Below are 24,245 nucleotides of genomic sequence, written 5' to 3' on the forward strand. Positions count from 1 at the left end.
CTTAGTGTTTATATTGTGCTTGGCCACACATTTGAATTTGACTCAAACTGCTTTAATCTTAGTGTTTTTATTGTGCTTGGCCACACATTTGAATTTGACTCAAATAGCTCTAATCTTAGTGTTTTTATTGTGCTTGGCCACACATTTGAATTTGACTCAAATATCTTTACTCTTAGTGTTTTTATTGTGCTTGGCCACACATTTGAATTTGACTCAAATTGCTTTAATCTTAGTGTTTTTATTGTGCTTGGCCACACATTTGAATTTGACTCAAATAGCTTTAATCTTAGTGTTTTTATTGTGCTTGGCCACACATTTGAATTTGACTCAAACTGCTTTAATCTTAATGTTTTTATTGTGCTTGGTCACACATTTGAATTTGACTCAAATATCTTTACTCTTAGTGTTTTTATTGTGCTTGGCCACACATTTGAATTTGACTCAAACTGCTTTAATCTTAGTGTTTTTATTGTGCTTGGCCACACATTTGAATTTGACTCAAATTGCTTTAATCTTAGTGTTTATATTGTGCTTGGCCACAGATTTGAATTTGACTCAAATAGCTTTAATCTTAGTGTTTTTATTGTTCTTGGCCACACATTTGAATTTGACTCAAACTGCTTTAATCTTAATGTTTTTATTGTGCTTGGCCACACATTTGAATTTGACTCAAATATCTTTACTCTTAGTGTTTTTATTGTGCTTGGCCACACATTTGAATTTGACTCAAACTGCTTTAACCTTAGTGTTTTTATTGTGCTTGGCCACACATTTGAATTTGACTCAAACTGCTTTAACCTTAGTGTTTATATTGTGCTTGGCCACACATTTGAATTTGACTCAAATAGCTTTAATCTTAGTGTTTTTATTGTGCTTGGCCACACATTTGAATTTGACTCAAATAGCTTTAACCTTAGTGTTTTTATTGTGCTTGGCCACACATTTGAATTTGACTCAAATAGCTTTAACCTTAGTGTTTTTATTGTGCTTGGCCACACATTTGAATTTGACTCAAACTGCCTTAATCTTAGTGTTTTTATTGTGCGTGGCCACACATTTGAATTTGACTCAAATAGCTTTAACCTTAGTGTTTTTATTGTGCTTGGCCACACATTTGAATTTGACTCAAATAGCTTTAACCTTAGTGTTTTTATTGTGCTTGGCCACACATTTGAATTTGACTCAAATAGCTTTAACCTTAGTGTTTTTATTGTGCTTGGCCACACATTTGAATTTGACTCAAATAGCTTTAACCTTAGTGTTTTTATTGTGCTTGGCCACACATTTGAATTTGACTCAAACTGCCTTAATCTTAGTGTTTTTATTGTGCGTGGCCACACATTTGAATTTGACTCAAATAGCTTTAACCTTAGTGTTTTTATTGTGCTTGGCCACACATTTGAATTTGACTCAAATAGCTTTAACCTTAGTGTTTTTATTGTGCTTGGCCACACATTTGAATTTGACTCAAATAGCTTTAACCTTAGTGTTTTTATTGTGCTTGGCCACACATTTGAATTTGACTCAAATAGCTTTAACCTTAGTGTTTTTATTGTGCTTGGCCACACATTTGAATTTGACTCAAACTGCGTTAATCTTAGTGTTTATATTGTGCTTGGCCACACATTTGAATTTGACACAAACTGCTTTAATCTTAGTGTTTTTATTGTGCTTGGCCACACATTTGAATTTGACTCAAACTGCGTTAATCTTAGTGTTTATATTGTGCTTGGCCACACATTTGAATTTGACTCAAACTGCTTTAATCTTAGTGTTTTTATTGTGCTTGGCCACACATTTGAATTTGACTCAAATAGCTTTAATCTTAGTGTTTTTATTGTGCTTGGCCACACATTTGAATTTGACTCAAATATCTTTACTCTTAGTGTTTTTATTGTGCTTGGCCACTCATTTGAATTTGACTCAAACTGCTTTAATCTTAGTGTTTTTATTGTGCTTGGCCACACATTTGAATTTGACTCAAATAGCTTTAACCTTAGTGTTTTTATTGTGCTTGGCCACACATTTGAATTTGACTCAAATAGCTTTAACCTTAGTGTTTTTATTGTGCTTGGCCACACATTTGAATTTGACTCAAACTGCGTTAATCTTAGTGTTTATATTGTGCTTGGCCACACATTTGAATTTGACTCAAACTGCTTTAATCTTAGTGTTTTTATTGTGCTTGGCCACACATTTGAATTTGACTCAAATAGCTTTAATCTTAGTGTTTTTATTGTGCTTGGCCACACATTTGAATTTGACTCAAATATCTTTACTCTTAGTGTTTTTATTGTGCTTGGCCACTCATTTGAATTTGACTCAAACTGCTTTAATCTTAGTGTTTTTATTGTGCTTGGCCACACATTTGAATTTGACTCAAATAGCTTTAACCTTAGTGTTTTTATTGTGCTTGGCCACACATTTGAATTTAACTCAAACTGCTTTAATCTTAGTGTTTTTATTGTGCTTGGCCACACATTTGAATTTGACTCAAATAGCTTTAACCTTAGTGTTTTTATTGTGCGTGGCCACACATTTGAATTTGACTCAAATAGCTTTAACCTTAGTGTTTATATTGTGCTTGGCCACACATTTGAATTTGACTCAAATAGCTTTAACCTTAGTGTTTTTATTGTGCTTGGCCACACATTTGAATTTGACTCAAATAGCTTTAACCTTAGTGTTTATATTGTGCTTGGCCACACATTTGAATTTGACTCAAATAGCTTTAACCTTAGTGTTTTTATTGTGCTTGGCCACACATTTGAATTTGACTCAAATAGCTTTAACCTTAGTGTTTTTATTGTGCTTGGCCACACATTTGAATTTGACTCAAATAGCTTTAACCTTAGTGTTTTTATTGTGCTTGGCCACACATTTGAATTTGACTCAAACTGCGTTAATCTTAGTGTTTTTATTGTGCGTGGCCACACATTTGAATTTGACTCAAATAGCTTTAACCTTAGTGTTTTTATTGTGCTTGGCCACACATTTGAATTTGACTCAAATAGCTTTAACCTTAGTGTTTTTATTGTGCTTGGCCACACATTTGAATTTGACTCTAATAGCTTTAACCTTAGTGTTTTTATTGTGCTTGGCCACACATTTGAATTTGACTCAAACTGCTTTAATCTTAGTGTTTTTATTGTGCTTGGCCACACATTTGAATTTGACTCAAATAGCTTTAACCTTAGTGTTTTTTATTGTGTTTGGCCACACATTTGAATTTGACTCAAATAGCTTTAACCTTAGTGTTTTTATTGTGCTTGGCCACACATTTGAATTTGACTCAAATAGCTTTAACCTTAGTGTTTTTATTGTGCTTGGCCACACATTTGAATTTGACTCAAATAGCTTTAACCTTAGTGTTTTTATTGTGCTTGGCCACACATTTAAATTTGACTCAAATAGCTTTAACCTTAGTGTTTTTATTGTGCTTGGCCACACATTTGAATTTGACTCAAATAGCTTTAACCTTAGTGTTTTTATTGTGCTTGGCCACACATTTGAATTTGACTCAAATAGCTTTAACCTTAGTGTTTTTATTGTGCTTGGCCACACATTTGAATTTGACTCAAATAGCTTTAACCTTAGTGTTTTTATTGTGCTTGGCCACACATTTGAATTTGACTCAAATAGCTTTAACCTTAGTGTTTTTATTGTGCGTGGCCACACATTTGAATTTGACTCAAACGGCTTTAATCTTAGTGTTTTTATTGTGCTTGGCCACACATTTGAATTTGACTCAAACTGCTTTAATCTTAATGTTTTTATTGTGCTTGGCCACACATTTGAATTTGACTCAAACTGCTTTAATCTTAGTGTTTTTATTGTGCTTGGCCACACATTTGAATTTGACTCAAACTGCTTTAATCTTAATGTTTTTATTGTGCTTGGCCACACATTTGAATTTGACTCAAACTGCTTTAATCTTAATGTTTTTATTGTGCTTGGCCACACATTTGAATTTGACTCAAACTGCTTTAATCTTAGTGTTTTTATTGTGCTTGGCCACACATTTGAATTTGACTCAAACTGCGTTAATCTTAGTGTTTATATTGTGCTTGGCCACACATTTGAATTTGACTCAAACTGCTTTAATCTTAGTGTTTTTATTGTGCTTGGCCACACATTTGAATTTGACTCAAACTGCGTTAATCTTAGTGTTTATATTGTGCTTGGCCACACATTTGAATTTGACTCAAATAGCTTTACTCTTAGTGTTTTTATTGTGCTTGGCCACACATTTGAATTTGACTCAAACTGCTTTACTCTTAGTGTTTTTATTGTGCTTGGCCACACATTTGAATTTGACTCAAACTGCGTTAATCTTAGTGTTTATATTGTGCTTGGCCACACATTTGAATTTGACTCAAACTGCGTTAATCTTAGTGTTTATATTGTGCTTGGCCACACATTTGAATTTGACTCAAATAGCTTTACTCTTAGTGTTTTTATTGTGCTTGGCCACACATTTGAATTTGACTCAAACTGCTTTACTCTTAGTGTTTTTATTGTGCTTGGCCACACATTTGAATTTGACTCAAACTGCGTTAATCTTAGTGTTTATATTGTGCTTGGCCACACATTTGAATTTGATTCAAACTGCTTTACTCTTAGTGTTTTTATTGTGCTTGGCCACACATTTGAATTTGACTCAAATAGCTTTACTCTTAGTGTTTTTATTGTGCTTGGCCACACATTTGAATTTGACTCAAATAGCTTTAACCTTAGTGTTTTTATTGTGCTTGGCCACACATTTGAATTTGACTCAAATAGCTTTAACCTTAGTGTTTTTATTGTGCTTGGCCACACATTTGAATTTGACTCAAACTGCGTTAATCTTAGTGTTTTTATTGTGCGTGGCCACACATTTGAATTTGACTCAAATAGCTTTAACCTTAGTGTTTATATTGTGCTTGGCCACACATTTGAATTTGACTCAAATAGCTTTAACCTTAGTGTTTTTATTGTGCTTGGCCACACATTTGAATTTGACTCAAATAGCTTTAACCTTAGTGTTTTTATTGTGCTTGGCCACACATTTGAATTTGACTCAAATAGCTTTAACCTTAGTGTTTTTATTGTGCTTGGCCACACATTTGAATTTGACTCAAACTGCGTTAATCTTAGTGTTTTTATTGTGCGTGGCCACACATTTGAATTTGACTCAAATAGCTTTAACCTTAGTGTTTTTATTGTGCTTGGCCACACATTTGAATTTGACTCAAATAGCTTTAACCTTAGTGTTTTTATTGTGCTTGGCCACACATTTGAATTTGACTCAAATAGCTTTAACCTTAGTGTTTTTATTGTGCTTGGCCACACATTTGAATTTGACTCAAACTGCTTTAATCTTAGTGTTTTTATTGTGCTTGGCCACACATTTGAATTTGACTCAAATAGCTTTAACCTTAGTGTTTTTTATTGTGCTTGGCCACACATTTGAATTTGACTCAAATAGCTTTAACCTTAGTGTTTTTATTGTGCTTGGCCACACATTTGAATTTGACTCAAATAGCTTTAACCTTAGTGTTTTTATTGTGCTTGGCCACACATTTGAATTTGACTCAAATAGCTTTAACCTTAGTGTTTTTATTGTGCTTGGCCACACATTTGAATTTGACTCAAATAGCGTTAATCTTAGTGTTTATATTGTGCTTGGCCACACATTTGAATTTGATTCAAACTGCTTTACTCTTAGTGTTTTTATTGTGCTTGGCCACACATTTGAATTTGACTCAAATAGCTTTACTCTTAGTGTTTTTATTGTGCTTGGCCACACATTTGAATTTGACTCAAATAGCTTTAACCTTAGTGTTTTTATTGTGCTTGGCCACTCATTTGAATTTGACTCAAATAGCTTTAACCTTAGTGTTTTTATTGTGCTTGGCCACACATTTGAATTTGACTCAAACTGCGTTAATCTTAGTGTTTTTATTGTGCGTGGCCACACATTTGAATTTGACTCAAATAGCTTTAACCTTAGTGTTTATATTGTGCTTGGCCACACATTTGAATTTGACTCAAATAGCTTTAACCTTAGTGTTTTTATTGTGCTTGGCCACACATTTGAATTTGACTCAAATAGCTTTAACCTTAGTGTTTTTATTGTGCTTGGCCACACATTTGAATTTGACTCAAATAGCTTTAACCTTAGTGTTTTTATTGTGCTTGGCCACACATTTGAATTTGACTCAAACTGCGTTAATCTTAGTGTTTTTATTGTGCGTGGCCACACATTTGAATTTGACTCAAATAGCTTTAACCTTAGTGTTTTTATTGTGCTTGGCCACACATTTGAATTTGACTCAAATAGCTTTAACCTTAGTGTTTTTATTGTGCTTGGCCACACATTTGAATTTGACTCAAATAGCTTTAACCTTAGTGTTTTTATTGTGCTTGGCCACACATTTGAATTTGACTCAAATAGCTTTAACCTTAGTGTTTTTATTGTGCTTGGCCACACATTTGAATTTGACTCAAACTGCGTTAATCTTAGTGTTTATATTGTGCTTGGCCACACATTTGAATTTGATTCAAACTGCTTTACTCTTAGTGTTTTTATTGTGCTTGGCCACACATTTGAATTTGACTCAAATAGCTTTACTCTTAGTGTTTTTATTGTGCTTGGCCACACATTTGAATTTGACTCAAATAGCTTTAACCTTAGTGTTTTTATTGTGCTTGGCCACTCATTTGAATTTGACTCAAATAGCTTTAACCTTAGTGTTTTTATTGTGCTTGGCCACACATTTGAATTTGACTCAAACTGCGTTAATCTTAGTGTTTTTATTGTGCGTGGCCACACATTTGAATTTGACTCAAATAGCTTTAACCTTAGTGTTTATATTGTGCTTGGCCACACATTTGAATTTGACTCAAATAGCTTTAACCTTAGTGTTTTTATTGTGCTTGGCCACACATTTGAATTTGACTCAAATAGCTTTAACCTTAGTGTTTTTATTGTGCTTGGCCACACATTTGAATTTGACTCAAATAGCTTTAACCTTAGTGTTTTTATTGTGCTTGGCCACACATTTGAATTTGACTCAAACTGCGTTAATCTTAGTGTTTTTATTGTGCGTGGCCACACATTTGAATTTGACTCAAATAGCTTTAACCTTAGTGTTTTTATTGTGCTTGGCCACACATTTGAATTTGACTCAAATAGCTTTAACCTTAGTGTTTTTATTGTGCTTGGCCACACATTTGAATTTGACTCAAATAGCTTTAACCTTAGTGTTTTTATTGTGCTTGGCCACACATTTGAATTTGACTCAAACTGCTTTAATCTTAGTGTTTTTATTGTGCTTGGCCACACATTTGAATTTGACTCAAATAGCTTTAACCTTAGTGTTTTTTATTGTGCTTGGCCACACATTTGAATTTGACTCAAATAGCTTTAACCTTAGTGTTTTTATTGTGCTTGGCCACACATTTGAATTTGACTCAAATAGCTTTAACCTTAGTGTTTTTATTGTGCTTGGCCACACATTTGAATTTGACTCAAATAGCTTTAACCTTAGTGTTTTTATTGTGCTTGGCCACACATTTGAATTTGACTCAAATAGCTTTAACCTTAGTGTTTTTATTGTGCTTGGCCACACATTTGAATTTGACTCAAATAGCTTTAACCTTAGTGTTTTTATTGTGCTTGGCCACACATTTGAATTTGACTCAAATAGCTTTAACCTTAGTGTTTTTATTGTGCTTGGCCACACATTTGAATTTGACTCAAATTGCTTTAATCTTAGTGTTTTTATTGTGCTTGGCCACACATTTGAATTTGACTCAAATAGCTTTAATCTTAGTGTTTTTATTGTGCTTGGCCACACATTTGAATTTGACTCAAACTGCTTTAATCTTAATGTTTTTATTGTGCTTGGTCACACATTTGAATTTGACTCAAATATCTTTACTCTTAGTGTTTTTATTGTGCTTGGCCACACATTTGAATTTGACTCAAACTGCTTTAATCTTAGTGTTTTTATTGTGCTTGGCCACACATTTGAATTTGACTCAAATAGCTTTAATCTTAATGTTTTTATTGTGCTTGGCCACACATTTGAATTTGACTCAAACTGCTTTAATCTTAGTGTTTTTATTGTGCTTGGCCACACATTTGAATTTGACTCAAACTGCGTTAATCTTAGTGTTTATATTGTGCTTGGCCACACATTTGAATTTGACTCAAACTGCTTTAATCTTAGTGTTTTTATTGTGCTTGGCCACACATTTGAATTTGACTCAAACTGCGTTAATCTTAGTGTTTATATTGTGCTTGGCCACACATTTGAATTTGACTCAAACTGCTTTAATCTTAGTGTTTTTATTGTGCTTGGCCACACATTTGAATTTGACTCAAATAGCTTTAATCTTAGTGTTTTTATTGTGCTTGGCCACACATTTGAATTTGACTCAAACTGCTTTAATCTTAGTGTTTTTATTGTGCTTGGCCACACATTTGAATTTGACTAAAATAGCTTTAACCTTAGTGTTTTTATTGTTCTTGGCCACACATTTAAATTTGACTCAAACTGCTTTAACCTTAGTGTTTTTATTGTGCTTGGCCACACATTTGAATTTGACTCAAACTGCTTTAATCTTAGTGTTTTTAATGTGCTTGGCCACACATTTGAATTTGACTCAAATAGCTTTAACCTTAGTGTTTTTATTGTGCGTGGCCACACATTTGAATTTGACTCAAATAGCTTTAATCTTAGTGTTTTTATTGTGCTTGGCCACACATTTGAATTTGACTCAAATAGCTTTAATCTTAGTGTTTTTATTGTTCTTGGCCACACATTTGAATTTGACTCAAACTGCTTTAACCTTAGTGTTTTTATTGTGCTTGGCCATACATTTGAATTTGACTCAAATAGCTTTAATCTTAATGTTTTTATTGTGCTTGGCCACACATTTGAATTTGACTCAAATAGCTTTAATCTTAGTGTTTTTATTGTTCTTGGCCACACATTTGAATTTGACTCAAACTGCTTTAACCTTAGTGTTTATATTGTGCTTGGCCACACATTTGAATTTGACTCAAATAGCTTTAACCTTAGTGTTTTTATTGTGCTTGGCCACACATTTGAATTTGACTCAAATAGCTTTAACCTTAGTGTTTTTATTGTGCTTGGCCACACATTTGAATTTGACTCAAATAGCTTTAACCTTAGTGTTTTTATTGTGCTTGGCCACACATTTGAATTTGACTCAAACTGCTTTAATCTTAATGTTTTTATTGTGCTTGGCCACACATTTGAATTTGACTCAAACTGCTTTAATCTTAGTGTTTTTATTGTGCTTGGCCACACATTTGAATTTGACTCAAACTGCGTTAATCTTAGTGTTTATATTGTGCTTGGCCACACATTTGAATTTGACTCAAACTGCTTTAATCTTAGTGTTTTTATTGTGCTTGGCCACACATTTGAATTTGACTCAAACTGCGTTAATCTTAGTGTTTATATTGTGCTTGGCCACACATTTGAATTTGACTCAAACTGCTTTAATCTTAGTGTTTTTATTGTGCTTGGCCACACATTTGAATTTGACTCAAATAGCTTTAATCTTAGTGTTTTTATTGTGCTTGGCCACACATTTGAATTTGACTCAAACTGCTTTAATCTTAGTGTTTTTATTGTGCTTGGCCACACATTTGAATTTGACTAAAATAGCTTTAACCTTAGTGTTTTTATTGTTCTTGGCCACACATTTAAATTTGACTCAAACTGCTTTAACCTTAGTGTTTTTATTGTGCTTGGCCACACATTTGAATTTGACTCAAACTGCTTTAATCTTAGTGTTTTTAATGTGCTTGGCCACACATTTGAATTTGACTCAAATAGCTTTAACCTTAGTGTTTTTATTGTGCGTGGCCACACATTTGAATTTGACTCAAATAGCTTTAATCTTAGTGTTTTTATTGTGCTTGGCCACACATTTGAATTTGACTCAAATAGCTTTAATCTTAGTGTTTTTATTGTTCTTGGCCACACATTTGAATTTGACTCAAACTGCTTTAACCTTAGTGTTTTTATTGTGCTTGGCCACACATTTGAATTTGACTCAAATAGCTTTAATCTTAATGTTTTTATTGTGCTTGGCCACACATTTGAATTTGACTCAAATAGCTTTAATCTTAGTGTTTTTATTGTTCTTGGCCACACATTTGAATTTGACTCAAACTGCTTTAACCTTAGTGTTTATATTGTGCTTGGCCACACATTTGAATTTGACTCAAATAGCTTTAACCTTAGTGTTTTTATTGTGCTTGGCCACACATTTGAATTTGACTCAAATAGCTTTAACCTTAGTGTTTTTATTGTGCTTGGCCACACATTTGAATTTGACTCAAATAGCTTTAACCTTAGTGTTTTTATTGTGCTTGGCCACACATTTGAATTTGACTCAAATAGCTTTAACCTTAGTGTGCTCAGGTCACCACATTTCCATGCAATAACATACATCTGTGTTTTACAGGCATATTTTAATAAACAATATCTTGGGAATAAAATAGGGATGAAATCATTTACTTTTAATATTGCTGTTTGACAGTCAAAACTGATGACCAAAACAGATTATGTTTCATCATGAAATAAAAATTGTTGGTGGCAGACACAACGGTATTTGTTCGAAATATTCATATTCATATGTCGAAAAAAAACTAGTACTAGTGTGTAATGATTGTACATGTACGTACCAAAACAACAAGTGCACATGCCTAATAAAGAATTGCGTTATTGTTACATCAAATGTGTGTGTGCTACAAGAATAGCCTTTTTTTTTCATTACAAATCATAGTCCAATATAATGAAGTAACATGACCATATACAGTATCTAACAAGAATATTAAACTTATTAATACCCTAAACTAGTTAAATGTGGCCATGGCCAGGGAAGTTATGTAACAGTAATTGAGTTATTTTTAGTCTTCCACATCTTGAATTGTTGTGATTAAAGTTGTGTACGATCCACTCACCCAGGTAATCAACCTTCGTATAAAGTCACTCACTCAGGTGGTCAATTTTCCTACAAAGTCAAATCGCTGGACGAGATCAGAAATGAAAAACATCGGAAATCTTCTGTCACAAGGAATACAAGTCTAAAGAGCCATACTTCTACATGTTCAGGTAGGTTGATTTGCATAACAGTACAACCCAAGATAGTACATTGACCGACAGCTATAGATCATATCGCAAATCCAAATCATAGTGTTTTGTGTGATAGTTATGACAGAATCAAACTCAACTCATAAAGCACATCTTGCGTAACTACCCCACAATGCACTATTCTTTGGATTCGCAATATATTCAAATTTAAATAAGGAGCATATAAATGCTGACATTTCATTTGTCATGTCAAGAACAGAGGGCGCTGTGACAATGGCTTGTTTTTATCCAAATTTGTTTGCCATGCTTTTCTAATTACAATTATGCTAAGAAATTAACAAAGTTGTTCTTCAATGCAGTTAACCGCTGTAGCAGTACACAACCTAAATGTATACAAGAAAAGAAGTCAGCAAGTTTGTCAAATGCAGTTAAAGAACCAGTAGTCAGTCAACCACAACCAAAAAATATAGACAATAATTTGGTATCGGAAAAGAAAAATATTGTCAAAGTGGGAAGCAAGCCATTTAAAAATGTGATTATTAAAACTGAACCAGAAGACTCTCCACCTAAGGGTGCAGCTACTGACTCTAGTTCAGGTATGTATATAATAATAATAATTATTGCATCTTTAGAAATACAGTATTTCTATCAGTACAGTAGCAATAAAAGTCTACTATATATGCAAACTGAATACTATGGTGTCTCCATGATATCTTAAAGTCTGAATGGTGACCATTTTATGTCCCAGCTCAGAAGAATTCCATAAACGGAGCCACTCTTTTGAACATCTGAAATTTTATCCACTGCAAAATTCTATTCTTTCCGGTGTCAGATGTATAAATAATAATATTATCAATTATTAAAACTATTGTTTCATTGCAGCTGATTTGGGTTCTTCTCTCAGTGATGAAGTGGGTGTGAGCCAGATCCAACACCCTATTGTGTCTGTTTTGGGTTCCTCCCTCAGTGATGAAGTGGGTGCGAGCCAGATTCAATACCCTATTGCGCAAAAGGATGAAAATAATAATAATGGTTCTGTCATCTCTAAAACTGGAACATATCTTGGAGCATGCCAGAAATTAACAATAAGTGTAACATCAAACTCTAGGGTTGTTCATTCCTCAGATGATGAGGATCCTGTGGATGGTTTCAAAGTTCCTACACTGCCATCAAAGATTGTCAGGCTTCCAATGGGAAAAGTGAAAATGATCACAAAAAGTCCAGAGTCTGCAAGTAAAACTAGTGCTGTTGGATTTGATTCAATACAAATATTTCCAAATGTCTGTCCCATGGCAAGTAAACCTACACTTCCATCAACAGCATTCACAGGCAGAGTATGGGTGCCTAAACCATGGAGAAATGAAAATAGATCTCCCACTGCAAAAGAAAGGCAAGAATATAATGACAAATTATCAAATCTTCGTAGAATCAAACAAGACTGTCGTGTGAAGACAATTACTAAATCTACAGAGAATGAGAAAAGAAATATAAAACCAAGCCAGTCCTCTGAATCCATGGGTAGTGTTGATGCTGGACAGCTGTCATGTCTAGTAAAAACTGAAACAGTTGTTAGTTCTTCCTTCACTGAATCTGATCAATTATTAACTGTTGATCCATGTGTGAAATTCCCTTTAGACGAAGGTGTACAGTTGTCACCTCCACTTGAAACTAGTACTCCAGAAAACAAGCTTTCACCATGTCCATCATTGCCCAAACTAAACATAGATTCTAAGTTGCATTATAAATCAACAGGGCCAACTTGCCAACCCACTCCAGAGACAGAATCATCATCACCCAGGAAGGAATCATTGTTTAAACAAACTATGCCATCTCCACAGAAGCAGACAGACACACCCACCAAAGAAGATGAGTACACTCCTTCTAAATGGACATTAAAAGCAATAAGCAATAATTCAGTGAAATTTTCTCGGCTTGAAAATCAGTCTTCTGATGATTCAGACGATGAAAATGATATTAACTTTGAGATGAGTAGCAAAAGTGATTATTGTGGACAAAGTTCGGATGATCTTGATGGTAAGTGTTTTTTTCCCTCTATCCAAATTAAATGTAGAATCTCAATCTACACATACAGGTGTAGAATCTCAATCTACACATACAGGTGTGGAATCTCAATCTACACATACAGGTGTAGAATCTCAATCTACACATACAGGTGTAGAATCTAAATCTACACATACAGGTGTAGAATCTCAATCTACACATACAGGTGTAGAATCTCAATCCACACATACAGGTGTAGAATCTCAATCCACACATACAGGTGTAGAATCTCAATCCACACATACAGGTGTGGAATCTCAATCCACACATAAAGGTGTGGAATCTCAATCTACACATACAGGTGTAGAATCTCAATCGACACATACAGGTGTAGAATCTCAATCGACACATACAGGTGTAGAATCTCAATCTACACATACAGGTGTGGAATCTCAATCCACACATACAGGTGTAGAATCTCAATCTACACATACAGGTGTAGAATCTCAATCCACACATACAGGTGTAGAATCTCAATCTACACATACAGGTGTAGAATCTCAATCCACACATACAGGTGTAGAATCTCAATCCACACATACAGGTGTAGAATCTCAATCCACACATACAGGTGTAGAATCTCAATCTACACATACAGGTGTAGAATCTCAATCTACACATACAGGTGTAGAATCTCAATCTACACATACAGGTGTAGAATCTCAATCTACACATACAGGTGTAGAATCTCAATCTACACATACAGGTGTGGAATCTCAATCCACACATACAGGTGTGGAATCTCAATCTACACATACAGGTGTGGAATCTCAATCTACACATACAGGTGTGGAATCTCAATCCACACATACAGGTGTGGAATCTCAATCCACACATACAGGTGTGGAATCTCAATCCACACATACAGGTGTGGAATCTCAATCCACACATACAGGTGTAGAATCTCAATCCACACATACAGGTGTAGAATCTCAATCCACACATACAGGTGTAGAATCTCAATCCACACATACAGGTGTAGAATCTCAATCCACACATACAGGTGTAGAGTCTCAATCTACACATACAGGTGTGGAATCTCAATCTACACATACAGGTGTGGAATCTCAATCTACACATACAGGTGTGGAATCTCAATCTACACATACAGGTGTAGAATCTCAATCCACACATACAGGTGTGGAATCTCAATCCACACATACAGGTGTGGAATCTCAATCCACACATACAGGTGTGGAATCTCAATCCACACATACAGGTGTGGAATCTCAATCCACACATACAGGTGTGGAATCTCAATCCACACATACAGGTGTGGAATCTCAATCCACACATACAGGTGTGGAATCTCATTCCACACATACAGGTGTGGAATCTCAATCCACACATACAGGTGTGGAATCTCAATCCACACATACAGGTGTGGAATCTCAATCCACACATACAGGTGTGGAATCTCAATCCACACATACAGGTGTGGAATCTCAATCCACACATACAGGTGTGGAATCTCAATCCACACATACAGGTGTGGAATCGCAATCTACACATACAGGTGTGGAATCTCAATCTACACATACAGGTGTGGAATCTCAATCTACACATACAGGTGTGGAATCTCAATCTACACATACAGGTGTGGAATCTCAATCTACACATACAGGTGTGGAATCTCAATCTACACATACAGGTGTGGAATCTCAATCTACACATACAGGTGTGGAATCTCAATCTACACATACAGGTGTGGAATCTCAATCTACACATACAGGTGTGGAATCGCAATCTACACATACAGGTGTGGAATCGCAATCTACACATACAGGTGTGGAATCTCAATCTACACATACAGGTGTGGAATCTCAATCTACACATACAGGTGTGGAATCTCAATCTACACATACAGGTGTGGAATCTCAATCTACACATACAGGTGTGGAATCTCAATCTACACATACAGGTGTAGAATCTCAATCTACACATACAGGTGTGGAATCTCAGTCTACACATACAGGTGTGGAATCTCAGTCTGCACATACAGGTGTGGAATCTCAATCTACACATACAGGTGTGGAATCTCAATCTACACATACAGGTGTGGAATCTCAATCTACACATACAGGTGTGGAATCTCAATCTACACATACAGGTGTGGAATCTCAATCTACACATACAGGTGTGGAATCTCAATCTACACATACAGGTGTGGAATCTCAATCTACACATACAGGTGTGGAATCTCAATCTACACATACAGGTGTGGAATCTCAATCTACACATACAGGTGTAGAATCTCAATCTACACATACAGGTGTGGAATCTCAGTCTACACATACAGGTGTGGAATCTCAGTCTGCACATACAGGTGTGGAATCTCAGTCTGCACATACAGGTGTGGAATCTCAGTCTACACATACAGGTGTGGAATCTCAGTCTACACATACAGGTGTGGAATCTCAGTCTACACATACAGGTGTGGAATCTCAGTCTACACATACAGGTGTGGAATCTCAGTCTACACATACAGGTGTGGAATCTCAGTCTACACATACAGGTGTGGAATCTCAGTCCACTCATACAGGTGTGGAATCTCAGTCCACACATACAGGTGTGGAATCTCAATCCACTCATACAGGTGTGGAATCTCAATCCACTCATACAGGTGTGGAATCTCAATCCACACATACAGGTGTGGAATCTCAATCCACACATACAGGTGTGGAATCTCAATCCACACATACAGGTGTGGAATCTCAATCCACACATACAGGTGTGGAATCTCAATCCACACATACAGGTGTGGAATCTCAATCCACACATACAGGTGTGGAATCTCAATCCACACATACAGGTGTGGAATCTCAGTCCACACATACAGGTGTGGAATCTCAGTCTACACATACAGGTGTGGAATCTCAGTCCACACATACAGGTGTGGAATCTCAGTCCACACATACAGGTGTGGAATCTCAGTCCACACATACAGGTGTGGAATCTCAGTCCACACATACAGGTGTGGAATCTCAGTCCACACATACAGGTGTGGAATCTCAGTCCACACATACAGGTGTGGAATCTCAGTCCACACATACAGGTGTGGAATCTCAGTCCACACATACAGGTGTGGAATCTCAGTCCACACATACAGGTGTGGAATCTCAATCCACACATACAGGTGTGGAATCTCAATCCACACATACAGGTGTGGAATCTCAATCCACACATACAGGTGTGGAATCTCAATCCACACATACAGGTGTGGAATCTCAATCCACACATACAGGTGTGGAATCTCAATCCACACATACAGGTGTGGAATCTCAATCCACACATACAGGTGTGGAATCTCAATCCACACATACAGGTGTGGAATCTCAATCCACACATACAGGTGTGGAATCTCAATCCACACATACAGGTGTGGAATCTCAATCCACACATACAGGTGTGGAATCTCAATCCACACATACAGGTGTGGAATCTCAGTCTACACACATACAGGTGTGGAATCTCAGTCTACACACATACAGGTGTGGAATCTCAGTCTACACATACAGGTGTGGAATCTCAGTCTACACATACAGGTGTGGAATCTCAGTCTACACATACAGGTGTGGAATCTCAGTCCACACATACAGGTGTGGAATCTCAGTCCACACATACAGGTGTGGAATCTCAGTCCACACATACAGGTGTGGAATCTCAGTCCACACATACAGGTGTGGAATCTCAGTCCACACATACAGGTGTGGAATCTCAGTCCACACATACAGGTGTGGAATCTCAGTCCACACATACAGGTGTGGAATCTCAGTCCACACATACAGGTGTGGAATCTCAGTCCACACATACAGGTGTGGAATCTCAGTCCACACATACAGGTGTGGAATCTCAATCCACACATACAGGTGTGGAATCTCAATCCACACATACAGGTGTGGAATCTCAATCCACACATACAGGTGTGGAATCTCAATCCACACATACAGGTGTGGAATCTCAATCCACACATACAGGTGTGGAATCTCAATCCACACATACAGGTGTGGAATCTCAGTCCACACATACAGGTGTGGAATCTCAGTCCACACATACAGGTGTGGAATCTCAGTCCACACATACAGGTGTGGAATCTCAGTCTACACATACAGGTGTGGAATCTCAGTCCACACATACAGGTGTGGAATCTCAGTCCACACATACAGGTGTGGAATCTCAGTCCACACATACAGGTGTGGAATCTCAGTCCACACATACAGGTGTGGAATCTCAGTCCACACATACAGGTGTGGAATCTCAGTCCACACATACAGGTGTGGAATCTCAGTCCACACATACAGGTGTGGAATCTCAGTCCACACATACAGGTGTGGAATCTCAATCCACACATACAGGTGTGGAATCTCAATCCACACATACAGGTGTGGAATCTCAATCCACACATACAGGTGTGGAATCTCAATCCACACATACAGGTGTGGAATCTCAATCCACACATACAGGTGTGGAATCTCAATCCACACATACAGGTGTGGAATCTCAATCCACACATACAGGTGTGGAATCTCAATCCACACATACAGGTGTGGAATCTCAATCCACACATACAGGTGTGGAATCTCAATCCACACATACAGGTGTGGAATCTCAATCCACACATACAGGTGTGGAATCTCAATCCACACATACAGGTGTGGAATCTCAGTCTACACACATACAGGTGTGGAATCTCAGTCTACACATACAGGTGTGGAATCTCAGTCTACACATACAGGTGTGGAATCTCAGTCTACACATACAGGTGTGGAATCTCAGTCTACACATACAGGTGTGGAATCTCAGTCCACACATACAGGTGTGGAATCTCAGTCCACACATACAGGTGTGGAATCTCAGTCCACACATACAGGTGTGGAATCTCAGTCCACACATACAGGTGTGGAATCTCAGTCCACACATACAGGTGTGGAATCTCAGTCCACACATACAGGTGTGGAATCTCAGTCCACACATACAGGTGTGGAATCTCAGTCCACACATACAGGTGTGGAATCTCAATCCACACATACAGGTGTGGAATCTCAATCCACACATACAGGTGTGGAATCTCAATCCACACATACAGGTGTGGAATCTCAATCCACACATACAGGTGTGGAATCTCAATCCACACATACAGGTGTGGAATCTCAATCCACACATACAGGTGTGGAATCTCAATCCACACATACAGGTGTGGAATCTCAATCCACACATACAGGTGTGGAATCTCAATCCACACATACAGGTGTGGAATCTCAATCCACACATACAGGTGTGGAATCTCAATCCACACATACAGGTGTGGAATCTCAATCCACACATACAGGTGTGGAATCTCAATCCACACATACAGGTGTGGAATCTCAATCCACACATACAGGTGTGGAATCTCAATCCACACATACAGGTGTGGAATCTCAATCCACACATACAGGTGTGGAATCTCAATCCACACATACAGGTGTGGAATCTCAATCCACACATACAGGTGTGGAATCTCAATCCACACATACAGGTGTGGAATCTCAATCCACACATACAGGTGTGGAATCTCAATCCACACATACAGGTGTGGAATCTCAATCCACACATACAGGTGTGGAATCTCAATCCACACATACAGGTGTGGAATCTCAATCCACACATACAGGTGTGGAATCTCAATCCACACATACAGGTGTGGAATCTCAATCCACACATACAGGTGTGGAATCTCAATCCACACATACAGGTGTGGAATCTCAATCCACACATACAGGTGTGGAATCTCAATCTACACATACAGGTGGAAGCCCTTGTTTATTTTACTGTGGTCCTGAATTTATTCTCAGCTAATTGAGTGACAATACAGCTGTGTTGCTTTCAGGAAGACAGTAGATCGATTTTTGCGGCAGGCATTCGGCTTCGTCTATGTCGTTGATGTAGTAAGTGAGATTTCGCAATGAACGAGAAATCACCTAATTATTGTCTGCCAATAAGCTGGTGATATTGCTGGTTAGTATGAAACAAATTCGCAGCCACTGACAAATTATACAATTTTTTGATACAGGCTTAGGATGGCATCCAATCATAACTTATGTTACAGGCATTTATTTTCAAATGGCGTTCTCAACCCATCATACGAACTGTGGGCTGGTCATTTAGTGTGACGTGGTTTGAGGCCATTTAGTGTGACGTGGTTTGAGGCCATTTAGTGTGACGTGGTTTGAGGCCATTTAGTGTGACGTGGTTTGAGGCCATTTAGTGTGACGTGGTTTGAGGCCATTTAGTGTGACGTGGTTTGAGGCCATTTAGTGTGACGTGGTTTGAGGCCATTTAGTGTGACGTGGTTTGAGGCCATGTATACTAGCAGCCATATTAAAAGTGGCTGTAACCTTACCAACATTGAAGTTTGATTCGATTGACAAGTGCTGACAAAGCATTTCATTTTGATTGCTCTTTGGAATGACCTCATAATTATTAGTGGTAGATGGTGACTCAATTATTTGATGTAAATAACATATCAACTGATTGTTGAAAATGTTAAATGAATTGCTAATATTGTCCCAATTATAATGTATTCTTACTATTTCTTCCTGTTTTATTGCTTTTAAAATAACAAACCTGATAAAATAGTTGTTGACGATGTTGATAACGATGCTATGATGGATATGTATTTTACTGAAGATGATGCGATATCATTATTTGCACCTGATATGGATGATCTATTTAAAGACACATCTGTTGTACAAGATGCAAGGTTGGTAATCATGCACATATTCAGTACTTTGACACATTGCTTTGAAACATAGATTCAAATATAGGTGGTCAATTGTACAGTACTGCTGTGGCATATGTTTTAGCTTCTTTTTGCTACAGTATCGCTTCAGCTTTGAATAAAACAAAAAGCAACTTTGCTATTACAGTGTATGTGGCATCGCCTTCACTTCCACATAGCTTCAAGTCAGCTTCAACTCATTTTTCTAAGTACGAGAAAATTATTTTAATGATCTGCTTCAAAACTGAGCTTAATTGTGTATCATAAACAGCAAATTTAGTTCAGTATTCATTTCACCAAACCATTTTCCTCAACGTACTAGCCAATTAAAATTGACTGGAGAGTTCTGCTTTATTTCCATCCATGCAAACCTGCATATACATGTTCACTTTGATTCAGATTTGTCTTTTTGAATTTTTATCCAATCTAAAATTCCAGCATGTCCTATTTGTATCCACTATAATCATATGCACACAATATGACCCTTTGATCTTGGTTGATCTGAAACAGAATATTTTATTCTGAGGAATATTTTGTTTTGACATAAATTTTTACCTTATTGTCGGCGTAATTTATGATTTTCAGCAATATACTGACTTGAATGTAAAAGAAAAAAAATATGATTGCTTGCAAAATAAATTGGCATGTCTGGGTTTCTCCGGATTTACTTTTTACCTAGCCGTATCATCAAAGATGAAAGGGGAAAATGTCTGTCGTTGATGTGAATAATTGTTAATGTCTACTCAATAACTTTACTAATTCTATTCCAAACTTTATCAAACTTGGTCACCTAATTCATCAGTATAAAATCTTCAGATGTCGTGCAAAAATCAGTAGTAGTCAAAATCTGATAAAAAATGTTGACTGTTGCGACTTGGCTGACTACAGGTGATACATATTCAATGGTCCAGTGGAAATATGCATTGTTGTACGTGTTCAATGAAATAAATCATCTATCTTGCAATCAATATCATTGGTAATGTACCTCCCATATTCCCATGGGAATACTAGACTGGGTTTTAATGTCAACTCATGGAGAGAGTTGCACAGTCTGATACATTTGAAAACATACCAATAAAATCATAACAGAAAACAAGATTTCAGATAATAGATATAAACACTCATATCAATAACCCTTTGAGTGTCAAGCTTTTGATCAAGATCTGAAGCCAATGGAAAACTGTGTCTGTTTAGTCAAAAGGTTATCAAAACAAAAATACATAACAGGCATAACGTTGCATCCACATTTGAAAAGAAAATTTTACTCAAAAATATGTATTCTGAATTTGACATACAGTTCATTCAACAAAACATTTTGTTGTCGAAATATATGAATTTTGAAAATCATGATTCGCAGGAATTTGTCTCGGCTATTAGAACACAATTATAGAGCTTTTATAATACTAATTTAAAACCACACTTCAAAAATATAAATCACGATAAGTGCTTGGGGATATCTTCACTTGTACTTACTTGTGATACCAAAGATACAAAATAAAAATATTTATAGTTGTGATATCCATCTTAATGTGTTCAAAATTAATAATTATGACAATGCATATTTATATTGAAAATAAGATAAAGTAAATATTTCACATAATAAATAATATTACATTGAATAATGACACTGCAAGTGATGCTGTAGCAATGACGTAGTGAAACTAAAGCAAAGCTACGTGAATGCTAAATAAATACTGCCCTGGTATAAAAATGGTAGACAATGCAACTTTAACTCATCTGTGTGTCAATCACTTATACTAGCGACACACAGATTAGAAAACACAATTCTAATTATTGAAATATGTTACATTGTGTGAATTAGTCCCGTTCTGACAAAGTCTGAAAACACAAATTTTTAATTTCAACTCTGTGCTAGCTTTAATAATTCATTTGCATCTGTATGGCAAACATGCCTTGGCATTAAAAAATCATACATTTATAATACATGTTGGGAAACATGTGCATATGCTAATAAGTCTGTAATACCCATGATCACATGCTTTTATTTCATAATACAATAAAAATGTCATTCTAGAACTAGATCTTAGTTGTGTATTTTATTCACACTTGCTACATTCATTAAAGCTGATGGGACCTTGATGCGTGTCATGTCATTCTGCTGTTCTTGACTAATCCCATTCAATCATTTGAATCTTCATGTGATACGATGAGATGAGATACATATGCGTGTTTTCTAGATGGCAATATAGCAGCTATGCTAATAATTTATTCATCTGGAGCATCTGCCATTTACAAACAAATGTATAAACATAATGGTACTTCAATGAATTGGTTGTCATTTTGTCTTTTTAAATCGAATGCAAAATGGCTAACAGGTGGTCATTTTGTTTTAATAAATATTTTTCATGAGAAATATCTCTGATATGCCTGCCTTGTTTGTCATGGTTTGTATGTTCACATGCATTCCAGAACGTCAGGATGACAGTGCTGTATACTTTAAATGAGGAAAAGCATGAAATCTGCCTTATGAGGTGTGAACAATTATTTAATGTGAGTTAATTGAGTGACTTTGAAGTAATTCCATTTTCATTTGCTCTTGTTAACAAGTATGTGTATTGTTTTTTTTTCAGCAAAAAGCGAGTTTTGTTTTCTGACCGTGGACAAAAAGAAGCTTCAAGCCACTACAATAATAACAACATCAAAAAAAATTACTGTTCAGTCAAAGTTGAAAAAGACCAACATTCGAAGTTTGAGGAACCTGAACAGTCTGTTTCGTCGCTGGATAACTCTGAAATAATTATAAGAAACAGGAATACTGATAATTCTACAGCTCCTTGTGTAAGTGACAGAACTTCAAAGAAACGGAAAAGAGAAGAAAATAATGATCATTCAGTTAAAAAACAAAGATTTGGAAATAAAACTATTGATAATAAGGTACAGACGAAAGGCAATACAAACAATCCAGGAAACCAGGTAAGTTACACCAGTATTCTCAATGAACAGGGTAACAGATGTACAATGTATGAACCACTTCTTGTTGTCAAAATAGTTACACTGTAGTACTCGTACACATTCGGACACAGTCTGAAAACTGGGACTGGATTGTCCTCTGTGTGCATCTCCATCTGTATCTCAGACATGCTTGAACCAATCACATTCAAACTTTGCACATCTGAATTGTTTTAAAGCTAAAATGTATAAAAAACATTTTAGCCATTTTGCACAGACATGATACATGCATCATTTTGTTCCATATCTGAAACATGCCAATTGTACACCTGCATAATTTATAATTCAACGCGTACATGCATTATAGGATTCAATTCAAGATGATCCAAAAGTAGCCATTTTGTTATAAAAATATCCATCATGTTTGCCATGTCAGAATTGTATCTTGGTTGGCGCTAAGGTTCAGATCAGGTTCAAAATAATAGTCACTAATACAATTAAGAATAATAGAAAATCATAGACAATCAAATGAAATGATCAATAGACAAATTATGGAGAAATAAATAAAAACAGCTATTCAGAAACCAAAAAAATATGATGGTTACTGCTCTAAGTTTATAAATTATATTTTTATTTAAACCATCATATAAATTGATTTTAAAAACAGAACTTATCCAGAGATCTGGAATATTTAGTTATTGTCACATATTTTTATGAAAGGTGAAGTTGATAATCCAGGTAACCTCAGGGAAGTAGCGAGGCCAAGTTGTATCAGAAAACCATTATGTACCATTATAATATAAAATTATTAAATGTATATCAATACTAAAGCATGCATTAATTTTGAAAACAAAATCTCAAACTTTGTGGGGATGATACCTTGCGATTATGGGAAAATAGCCAAAATTAGTATGCAAAAATCATCTATTATACAATCAGCACTGATCACCACAGTAGAACGACATGCACAGTGTTCAAAATTAACGTCGGTTCGTCTGCCTCACGCCGACAATGGGTGTAAAGGGCCTAGAGCTGTGAAAAACCATCAGTCCTTGTGACCGATCATAAATTTATATTTTAAAAAAATGTTCCATTATTTAATATGATTGTAAGACCAAATATATAATAAATATCTATAGTAACTCCAGAATTGTTTCAAAATTGTGTTTTCTTGCACGTTTGATCAACAAATGGCATCACTCATCGACCTGGGCATACGAGTCATAATTCAAGCTTGCCGAATGATCGCGAAATGCGTCGAACGTGGGAACTGTAACAAATGATCTGATCGGATGTAGGCCGATCAAGCCTCCGATTCAAACCAATAGAATTCGCGCATACATTTTATGTTCCGCCATCTCTGATTTGCATCGAACACGCTGCAGAGTTACGTC

The 24,245-nt window shown here is 36.1% G+C and overlaps 1 protein-coding gene across 1 annotated transcript in view; it reads left to right on the forward strand.

Moving 5' to 3' along the window:
• The window catches only part of LOC144344835 (uncharacterized), a 51,310-nt gene that overhangs the window by 23,241 nt on the left and 3,824 nt on the right, over positions 1-24,245 (forward strand). Inside the window, exons 3-7 of the mRNA XM_085504686.1 lie at positions 10,995-11,141; positions 11,480-11,716; positions 12,003-13,154; positions 19,800-19,923; positions 22,533-22,875. Coding sequence (XP_085360812.1) covers positions 10,995-11,141; positions 11,480-11,716; positions 12,003-13,154; positions 19,800-19,923; positions 22,533-22,875 — 2,003 coding nt within the window. The remainder of the gene's footprint in view (positions 1-10,994; positions 11,142-11,479; positions 11,717-12,002; positions 13,155-19,799; positions 19,924-22,532; positions 22,876-24,245) is intronic.

This window comes from Saccoglossus kowalevskii, chromosome 10 (genome assembly GCF_978046115.1).
Source record: "Saccoglossus kowalevskii chromosome 10, keSacKowa6.1, whole genome shotgun sequence".
In the NCBI taxonomy this organism is placed as follows: Eukaryota; Metazoa; Hemichordata; class Enteropneusta; family Harrimaniidae; genus Saccoglossus; species Saccoglossus kowalevskii.